The sequence below is a fragment of the Pagrus pagrus genome, assembly GCF_965226575.1.
Source record: "Pagrus pagrus genome assembly, chromosome: 12".
Classification (NCBI taxonomy): Eukaryota; Metazoa; Chordata; class Actinopteri; order Spariformes; family Sparidae; genus Pagrus; species Pagrus pagrus.
The window spans coordinates 27770071-27780736 of NC_140196.1; the positions used below are offsets into that span (position 1 = coordinate 27770071).

The 10666-nt window shown below is 41.4% G+C and overlaps 2 protein-coding genes across 3 annotated transcripts in view; both read right to left on the minus strand.

Moving 5' to 3' along the window:
* Positions 1 to 753: 753 nt before the first annotated feature.
* LOC311266360 (major histocompatibility complex class I-related gene protein-like) lies at positions 754 to 5197 on the minus strand (the record flags this gene model as incomplete). Its single annotated transcript, XM_084368709.1, has 6 exons — positions 754 to 880; positions 3072 to 3089; positions 3327 to 3428; positions 3526 to 3828; positions 4263 to 4541; positions 5050 to 5197. 6 exons carry the CDS (start codon positions 5195 to 5197, stop codon positions 831 to 833), a joined length of 900 nt encoding a protein of 299 aa, XP_084224835.1. The 3' UTR covers positions 754 to 830.
* Positions 5198 to 7270: 2073 nt separating this feature from the next.
* The window catches only part of LOC311267013 (major histocompatibility complex class I-related gene protein-like), a 6016-nt gene continuing 2620 nt past the window's right edge, over positions 7271 to 10666 (minus strand). The window contains exons 4-7 of one of the 2 annotated variants that reach the window (XM_084369799.1): positions 9943 to 10245; positions 9699 to 9800; positions 9443 to 9460; positions 7271 to 9277 (exon numbers count right to left, since the gene is read on the minus strand). In XM_084369799.1, the coding sequence (XP_084225925.1) occupies positions 9228 to 9277; positions 9443 to 9460; positions 9699 to 9800; positions 9943 to 10245 (473 nt within the window). In that variant the 3' untranslated portion in view covers positions 7271 to 9227. The remainder of the gene's footprint in view (positions 9278 to 9442; positions 9461 to 9698; positions 9801 to 9942; positions 10246 to 10666) is intronic. The other variant, XM_084369800.1, reaches the window with a different exon arrangement.

Consider the following 10666-nt stretch of genomic DNA (forward strand, 5'->3'; position numbering starts at 1 on the left):
AAATCTACTGAGCCCTCTGACAGGAGTCACTATTCTCTAATCCTGACCTAAACATCTTTAAGATGCCTTTAAATCCTTCACTCAGCCAAACAAACAAACAAATAAACAAACAAACAGCAGAAACTCTGCACTATGACCCGGCCTTATATCTACACTGGAACTGCTCAGTCTAAACTACATTGCCTGGCCCTTTACATTAATGCCTCGGCCTGCTGAGCAGTCCAACCACCATCACTGTTGTCTGGTTCAACTAGTCTTACAATAGATAACAGCCCTGGTGGTATGAGGAACCTTTCATGATAATCTATGAAAGGTTCCTCATACCACCAGTGTCCAGGTTAAAGGTGCAATGTGGAAGAATTGTTGTTGGAAACATTTTTTAAAAAGACACCTAAATAAAATTACCAACAGGATGTAAAGAAATGACAGATTTGACATTATGATCTCTTTGTCGAGTTAGCTCGCTAACCAGGAAGACCCAGACACACACCAACACTCCCCAATAGGTCTGAGTTCACAGTCCAAACCGCTAGCTGCACTGCTGACTGAGCTAACTAGCTAATGGCAGCCACATTTAGCAGAAGTTAGCAGTTACTCTGATCATATACTGTCCCCTGGTTGTTTTGAGTATGAATTCGACAGAAAATGACAATAATAAAATCATTAATAAAACAGCCAATCAGAGTCATAGAACATAGAGCAGTCCCACCTTTTCAACCAGTCCTTTTTATATAACTTCACTGTTATTGCAAGAAGCCATCTTTTACTGTCTTTAGTTCTGCAAAGCTAAATAAAGTGACACCAGGAGAGTCACTGAGTGTGTTTGTCATTCAGGTCTCTGGATTCAGCTGCTCAGAGAGCTCTGTGCTGTTGTCAGGAGCTGCAGGTCAGAAACAAACATCCCTTGTTGAACTTTTAGAAACAATAAATACAGAAAACAGTGTTGAAAAGGTTAATCCAGGGCCGGCTCTAGGCATAGGCGACATAGGCGGTCGCCTAGAGCGCCATCTGCTGGAGGGGCGCCGCCAGTCACCCTCAAGGGAGAAAAAAAAAAAAAAACCAATAATAATTTCCGATGTCCATTGGCGCCCTCCCTTCGTGTTCTGTCATGAAAATAATAAATATTAACAAAATAAAGAAACAGATAAACAATGACATGTTTCTCACTTGTGGTGCTGAGTCACGTGACGTGTAGTCATTGGCTGCGCACCTCAGAGGGTCAGACAGGTGTCACAGAGTTCAGGTCACGTCACGTCAAGTGACAGACAGGTTATGTTTTGATATTTTGCGAGATGAAATGGCCGTCAAAGCCCTCGGGTGCACGATACCAAAAGAGAAGAAAAGAGGAGAAGAAGAAGTCCCAATATAAAGGTAACATTATGTCATCTTTTTTTAAATGCCGTTTTGTGTGAAGACGTTTCATTTGTATTAGCTTGCTAGCTAGGTTGAAATAAAGCAACGCTGGCTTAGTACGCTAAGCAATGACACTGATAGCTACTGAGAAGGATAAATGACTCATGAATCAAAGTAGAGGCCGCAGGTTGTACTCTGCGTTGTTTATTGTGAAATAGTAGTGTATCTTTTATTAAAGGTAATTATAAATGTTATGTTGAACACGCCACTTATGCAAATAACTGCTGCAAGCTGCAACAGCTGTTTGTCCTATTCTGTCTGCTGTCGTTTTTTTGTTGTTGTTTTTTTTGTTTGTACAGTAATAAGTGAATGTACTCTATATCCGTCTAGATGCGCTCAAAAAATATTTCCAGATGCCCCTAACAGCTGCTGGAGAGGGGCCTTCTGATGCAACATCCACACCACTCTCTGAAGCATAAGTTTAGCCAATTGTTTGTGGTCTGTTATGCACTGCTATGTTGTTGTTGTTGTTGTTATGATTATTATTATCATTATTGTTGTTGTTGTTGTGACTGAATGGCACAAGCTTGTTAGCAATTACAGTTAATTTAGGTTTTAGGCAAACAAAATGAAGTTTATTTGTACAGTACCTACTTCCTTACCTTATTAATTAATTTATTAAATAAAGTAGAATGACACAACAAACTTCACAGTATGGATGTACTCTATGTTTGAATACAGCTACAAGTCAGGTGTCATGCAGCAGCAGCTCCCACATCAACACACCATCCACCTCTGAAAGTTAGCTTGAAGCAGGTGAGTTATGTAATTGCATGTTACAGCTGCAGTCACATTACTGAACAATACTATGGTTCTTCATAATTTATGCTTCAGATGTGTTTATTGCCTGATGTGCTGTTATTTGTAAATCACTGTCAGACTAGGTGTAGCGGCTTTGTACTCTCTCATTGCGTTGTGTATTTTCACAAAAGCAGAAGACCATCACGGTTGGCAATCTTGCCATTTATTTCGGACATCTGGCAGAAGAATTGACAGTACAGTCAGTTTCGGTTCCTCACACACACACACATACACGTCTGAAAAATGTAAAATGAAAAGAAGGTGCACGTTAGCTAGCAATGTGTAGCACTAGCCATTTCATAAACCAAAATAAGAGAGAACACCGTCAACTTTTTTGTGAAGAAGGACGTGCTCAACCGTTCCGGAGCTATATGTTTAAAAAAATACAACTTAAACCACCCCTTAGTATACTAATTAAAGTAATTAGTATGAGACAATGGCGGAGCTCATTATTCGTGCACCTGCCAGGACGACAGCAAGGTCCGACTGCTGCTACCCCCCCAGAATGCACGACCATAATCCACCGGGGTGCTGCATTTAATTACTATAGGACAATTAAGTCTCAGTGTTGTGTGATGAGTTTTGTTTTATGGCAAGTGGAATCACACAAATTCCTAACTCCGTTACATAGGCACAAATAAAACTGTTGTGAGTGTTCAGATGGTTCAGATTTTGTCAGTTCAGTTCAGTGTTCTTTTCTTTTTTTTGGGGGGGGGGGGAGTAATCTCGCCTAGGGCACCAAATGGGCTAGAGCCGGCCCTGGGTTAATCTGCACAATAATGTGAAACATGTTTTAAACTAAAACATGAAGTGTGAGTCAGATCAGCTGAAATAGAACCAAAGGAAGTTTTACTTACAAGATGGAGGGCTAATGGCTGAAATCAAAACAAAAGACAAATCATTTCAGTCACAGTTGTAAATGCCAGATTATCTTTAGTGCCTTTTTTCCTCTCTTCTACTCACTCAAACTGACTATCTGTTTATACTCAGTCTGTGTAGTGCTGACTGTATTTACTTTCTCTGATGTTTGTTTTAATTTTGCAACCTGAATAAAAAAAAATAACTCAAAGACTGAAATCAAAGTAGTGAAATCTTTCCTTTTTCTCTCTCACCTTTCTTCTTTTTGTAAACGATGAATCCAGCAGCACCGATGAGAATGAGAGCAAGAACAACCACTGCAGCAGTGACGAGGACGGTCATGGCACTGGGCTTCACTGTTGAATACAATAATAGTTTATTATTACTGTTTTTATTGTTTTCAACATGAATTCCCATGCACTCCCCTCCAGCACCCTCTGATCTCACTCTTACCCCAGTTGGTCCTGATCCGATCTTTCTCCAGTTTGGTGATGATGTCCTCCTTCACACCAGAGAGCTGAAACACACAGTCGTACCTCGTCCAGTCTTCAGGTGTGACTGATGAAAGGTTCAGGTCAACACTCATCTGGAAGGTTCCATCGTGGTTGGGGAGGATCTCTCCGTGGTCCACCTGCTCATGAAGCTCCTCTCCATCTTTCCTCCAGACGAGTGCAGCTCTGTGAGGGTAGAAACGTGTAGCGTGGCAGCTGACTGGAGAGGAGGGAGTCTTCTGGAGGAGAGACACTGAGGGAAGCTCTGGAGAGTACATAACAACACATCTGCTACACAGCCTCCACATGATCTGTATACAGACAGAGGAGGGAACTACACCACCACTAAAGACACTCACTACAGTCAGAGAAGAACAACGTCTGTCTGTTCTTATGATTCACAGTAAGGTTGTCAATCACAGTGTCAATGTTCAGAGGAAATTTTTCTATTTTGAAACACTGAAACTGTGTAAACTTCACTTCCCTAAAACCTTTCCTTAAACTAAACCACAAACTGTGGCATCACAGTCTGAGCTTTGTCTGATGTCTGTGATTGGTCAGGACTAAAACAACTGTAACCACTACAAAAAAAAGGTGATGTCAGACAGGTTGGATTAATGATACAATGACAGTAAAGTCTGAGCAGCCTATATGAAGATCACTGTGTCTAAAAAACTACATCAGGTCTGGTGATTCTACCTGTTCTCAGTGGAAAGCTCCTCCCATAGTCCACATACGTCTTCAGCAACTCTGGATAAATCTCAGTTAAAGCAAACTTATAGTATTTTCCTATATCTACATTGGCATCCCATCTCGATTTGACGATGACAGCCTCAGGTCTTAGAGCGATCCATATAAATGTATAGGGATCCAATGCCAAGAGGTCTTTTCCATCATAACCATACTGCATGAAACCTTTGACCTCTCCAGTCTCATCATCCCACTCACAGCCTCCCGCCTCTTGTACAACATGGACACCTGAGACAGAGACAGAGACTGTAATTAACACTGATTCACAGATGAAACATTCAGTGGAAAGATGACCTTAAAAACATTGTACATTGTGTGACGACTGCTATTTTTTTAGTCGTGTGTGTTCATGAATCATCAGATTGTTATCAGTAGTTTGTGTCTAACAGCTTCAGCAACGAGTCTAACTAGCAGCTGTTTAATGTTGACATGATGAATGACAGGTAGTGGCTGGACCACGGAAGACAAACTGATATGATGGTTTGCTTTACATGAATCTCTATTTCAGGTTATGTGTAAAATGATGTCAGAGTTTGAACTGATTGGTATCTTGAGGCCCTGAGGCCTATGCTGTAGAGAGCGTTGCTGCACCGTGTATTAAGCAGATGTGAGGAGTCTCCGCGTGCGTTTCAATATTTTTGGCGAAGTAATTTATATACTTGATAATGGAAATTTGCACATCATCAAAACAACAATGACGATATTATCGCAAACGATATATATCGCCCACCCCTACCTCCATGTTGGTTGAGAAGACGCATCAAACTGTTTGTGCGGGCTTTGAGGGAGTTTGGAAAAACCTGGAAACACTGTTGTCTGTACAACTCCAACCGCTCCGGATACACTATGAAGAATGACTTAACAAGGTCATGTTTTACATCCATCCTGTTGTTGCTGTCACAGTATGCCATCAGAAGTTCATCAACTTCTACTGTTGCCACAAGTTCTGGGAGGTTTGGGATTCCAGTTGATGCAGTTATGAAAAACTTCAGGGAGTGTAGCACTGCAGGACAAACAAAGGAGCTTATAAATAACACTAATCATAAATATGATGCTAAGTGAAAATATAAATATGATATGAAGTGTGTGTTTGCTGCGAAGGAACAAAATGTAAATTTTTTAATGTAATGTGCAGGACAAACAGCCTCCGTTCAGTATGAATACACACTCAGAAATATGATGAAATCAGTATGATTCAGTCTGATCAAGTTGAAGCAGAAGTTAAACTAAACTTGGAGCAAAAGAGTCGAGTGGACTGTGAAGTTTAAACAGTTTAAAGATTTAAAATGTGATCTTACCTGGTGATGAAACGTGACAGAAGAGAAGCAACAACAATAACGTTCTCATCTTGATTTGGTTAAGATGAGTGAGTGAAGGACCGAGCTGGATCAGCTGTTTACTGTTATTTTACCCTCGCAGAGGGAGGAGAGAGTGTTTCTGTCCTGAGACCAAAAATAGTCCAGACCGCCTCCAAGCGATCCAGTCCTCATCAACACCCCTCACATAAAGTTAAGTGTTAACAGTGAATAATACAGTTAGTTACTCAGTTACTCACTCACTTCCTTCTTTTTTTCACATAACTATGGTGATAAAAAAAACAACAGATCAAAACAGCTTCGAGTCAGAGATTGAGTCTGACTGAAGACTCTGTTTTGTCCGCTTTTGTCTTTGACGACAAGTAAGCGACACTTGATGGTAAGACTTGTATTCATGCTGGAATCTTTTAAAGTGAATTAGTTAAAAATCACCCTCATGAATGAAAAGATACAGAAAAATAGAAATGCATGGCAAAAGATAGCACCCTGTCAATATTTTGAGAGACTCCTCAATTTTGCACAAATCATGTTTAAGAGAAGCTCGTGTCAAGTGAAGCTCCTCCACAGGTCACACTCTGGTTTTGTGGTTAAACTGTGTGATGGTAGAATCAGCTGAATTGAGCCACCTTTTGGTAAATGATTCTAAAGACCATCTAATAATCTCTGCATGAGATCCAAGGATATTTTACTCATTCCCATGGGTCTCTTAAATATCTATGTAATGTAAAAAAAATGACCAAGTCCTTCCTGTATAGTTGGGGAGTAAGAATACCTTCAGGTGTGACCTATTATCAGGTCCTTTAAACGGCACTAAGGGCTGTAGCCGTGCGTAATGGCTGTGCCACATGATACAACAGCTGCTTTGGCGTAGCTAGAGGACATTGCCAATGCACAATTTAGGTGAGAGCGAGTTTTTTTCAGGGACGTACTGATGTTCTGGTCCATGATGATGATGATGACCGCTCATCAGGCAGTGGGAGCGCAGGGATCCCCTCTCCTCCTCCAGGAGCTCGTACACTCACTGTGTGCAGAGAAAGGTATGACAGAGAGAGAGAGAGAGAGAACCCACAGATGTGTGACTCTACTGCTTTAATGGGAGCTCCCACATAACTCCAACCTTGTTTTATTCCATTATGAGGTGAAAGTTCTCATTCTTTCTAATATAATTGTTTATATTAACTGTAATATGTTAAGTTAAAATGTATTGATATTTGTATTTAAGTCATTTCTATTATTGTTGTATGTTGCTTGTACATTTCATCAATGTTAACCGTCAGCTCAAATCACTACTGTGAATAAACATGTTTCAACATGTATCTCACTCTGAGTCTCTCAGTCTCAGTTTGTTTCTCTTTCTTTCTAAACATATCTTATGACCTCCTCACAGGTGAAGCGTTACAGGACATCAGTCAGTCAGCTTTTTAGTTGTCAGAAGGCTCCTTTAACAGAGATACTGGCTCGCTGTTTAATCTCTAACTTCAGTGTCCATGCTAAGCTAAGCTAACCTTGTCTGGGAGCTAACTCTGCTAAGAGTTAACATTGATATCAATCTTCTCATTCAAATCCTCTGTGAGAATACTGAATGTTCAGGTAATAAAATGAAGTGTCATCGAAAATGAGCATGTGGACCAAACTTTTAAATGTGAGGATTTTATTGAAAAGACAAACATCAGCACAAAAAGAAAGAACAATACATTTGAGTTTAACATTCATTCATGTTCATCAATGTAAAAGATTTTACATGTTTAGTCTCAAAAGTTCATAGTTGTAAATTTGTGGATATACATCTCTCTCCTCTCTTCTCCAAGACATCTCACACGATCTTGCCATTCCTCACCACTCTGATCAACTCCTCCCTCACTTCAGGCTTTATTCCAGCTCCTTTCAAGACAGCTACAGTAAAGCCACTCCTAAAGACACCCACCCTAGACTCAGCTGACATCCGAAACTACAGACCCGTATCCCTTCTTTCATTCCTCTCTAAAACCCTGGAACGTGCAGTCTATAACCAACTGTCCTCCTGTCTTTCACAAAACGACCAGCTTGACCCCAATCAGTCAGGCTTCAGGACAGCTCACTCCACTGAGACGGCCCTCCTCACAGTGACCGAGTCCCTCCGTGCCGCCAGAGTCTCATCCCACTCATCTGTCCTCATTCTCCTCGACCTATCTTCTGCGTTTGACACAGTCAACCACTAAATCCTCCTCTCCACTCTGGCTAAACTTGGCATCGCTGACTCTGCTCTAACCTGGTTCACATCATACCTGACAAATCGCACCTTTCAGGTCATATGCAATGGCTCCTTGTCCACACCCTGCTTTCTGGAAACTGGTGTCCCACAAGGCTCAGTACTAGGACCACTTCTGTTTTCACTTTACACTAGATCACTAGGCTCTGCAATAACATCACAATCGCCTTCATCGACTGAGAGGAACCTGCGTGTAATCCTCGACGACAGACTATCCTGCACCCCCAACATCACTGCTGTGGCCCGATCATGCAGATTTGCCCTCTACTACATCCGCAGTATCCGGTCTTTCCTCACAAAGGATGCAACGCAACTCCTGGTCTAAGCGCTGGTCATCTCCCACCTGGACTACTGCAACTCACTCTTGGCTGAACTCCCAGCCTCTGTGACTAAACCGCTGCAACATATCCAGAACGCTGCAGCCCGCCTTGTTTTCAATCTACCCAAATTCTCCCATGTGACCCCCCCTCCTCCGTGACCTCCACTGGCTTCCTGTTGCAGCCCGCATCCGATTCAAGAAGATGGTACTGGCCTTTGAGGCCGTCAACGGAACTGCACCCATCTACCTCCAAACACTGGTCAGACCACACGCCCCAGCGCCAGCACTTCACTCCACTACACCAGCTGGCCTGGTGGTACCACCATTGCCGAGAGCAAACAAAGGTCGCTTAGCAAAGTCATGACTCTTCTCTGTTCTGGCGCGTCAGTGATGAAACGAACTCCAGACCAATGTCAGGACAGCAGAGTCACTCACTATCTTCGGCAAAAGACTCAAGACTCACTTGTTCAGACTTCACTTCGACCCTGCATAGCATGAGTCCAGAGACCAAACTCTACTTTCTCCATCTATAGAGTGGTGCAGCAATAACATATTTTTGAAGGCTAACCCCGAAGTTAGCATCGACCTGGATCCCTCCACAAGAGGTCTATGAGTTTTTTTAATTTAATTTAGGAATATTGCCAAGAATATTATCTGTGTCAAACACAAGTTTATGATTCTTACATGTTTTGTTCGTCAAGATAATCTTCAAAGATGAACACAACTTTTGTGATTAAATTAAATCTCTATTAGTAAAAAGCTAATACAACTTGTAAAGTTAGAGTTGGAATAGTTTGTAACTAAAGTCTGGTCATACGCTGTCCCCTGATTGCTTTGAGTATGAATTCAACAGAAAACAACAATTCATAAAACAACCAATCAGAGTCATACAACATAGAACAGTCCCACCTTTTCAATAGGCTATTTTTATATAACTGTACTTATAGTGCAAGAAGCCATCTTTTACTGTCTTTTGGTTCTGCAAAGCTAAATAAACTGACACCAGGAAAGTCACTGAGTGTATTTGTCATTCAGGTCTCTGGATTCACTCGCTCAGGGAGCTCTACACTGTTGTCAGGAGCTGTAGGTCAGAAACAAACATCCCATATTGAACTTTCATAAACAATAAATACAGGAAACAGTGTTGAAAAGGTTAATCTGCACAATAATGTGAAACATTTTTTAATCTAAAACATGAAGTGTGAGTCAGATCAGCTGAAATAGAACCAAAGTAAGTTTTACTTACAAGATGGAGGGCTAATGGCTGAAATCAAAACAAAAGACAAATCATTTCAGTCACAGTTGTAAATGCCAGATTATCTTTAGTGCCTTTTTTCCTCTCTTCTACTCACTCAAACTGACTATCTGTTTATACTCAGTCTGTGTAGTGCTGACTGTATTTACTTTCTCTGATGCTTGTTTTAATTTTGCAACCTGAATAAATAAAAATTAACTCAAAGACTGAAATCAAAGTAGTGAAATCTTTCCTTTTTCTCTCTCACCTTTCTTCTTTTTGTAAACAATGAATCCAGCAGCACCGATGAGAATGAGAGCAAGAACAACCACTGCAGCAGTGACGAGGACGATCAAGGGAATGGGCTTCACTGTTGAATACAATAAATTAAGACTCGTGCAGATAAAGGAGGTTAGAACAAATTATAACAATTAATTAGTTTATTTTTCCTGTTTTCTTCCAAGATGAATTCCCATGCACTCCCCTCCAGCACCCTCTGATCTCACTCTTACCCCAGTTGGTCCTGATCCGATCTTTCTCCAGTTTGGTGATGATGTCCTCCTTCACACCAGAGAGCTGAAACACACAGTCGTACCTCGTCCAGTCTTCAGGTGTGACTGATGAAAGGTTCAGATCAACACTCATCTGGAAGGTTCCATCGTGGTTGGGGAGGATCTCTCCGTGGTCCACCTGCTCATGAAGCTCCTCTCCATCTTTCCTCCAGACGAGTGCAGCTCTGTGAGGGTAGAAACCTGTAGCGTGGCAGCTGACTGGAGAGGAGGGAGTCTTCTGGAGGAGAGACACTGAGGGAAGCTCTGGAGAGTAAAGAGAGAGATATTAAAGAGGAGAGAGAGGAAAAGAAACAAGGTAAAGGAAAGATGAAGAAATTAAATTTGGAATCAATAACAGAAGGTGTGAAAGTGCTTCAAGCAAATGTTGAACAAATGTATTGGATACATTTTCTTCCTCAAGAAACATCTGCAAACCTTTTAAAATATTAAAAATGATGCATCATATACATCCTTTTTTACTTGCTAGCAGGCTTCGTCTGCACTGACTATTTTGTTACAATACTATGTTTCTTGGCACACCACTGCTGCAAACTGTTGATCAGGGGAATAGTGTGAAACCAGCAGCATGATGTGAATCATGTTGCCCACATGCATGCGTGTCCTCGCCAGTTAACTCTCCTTTCCCTGGACACATTTTAAGTTAAATGAGACTTCTGGGTTCTGC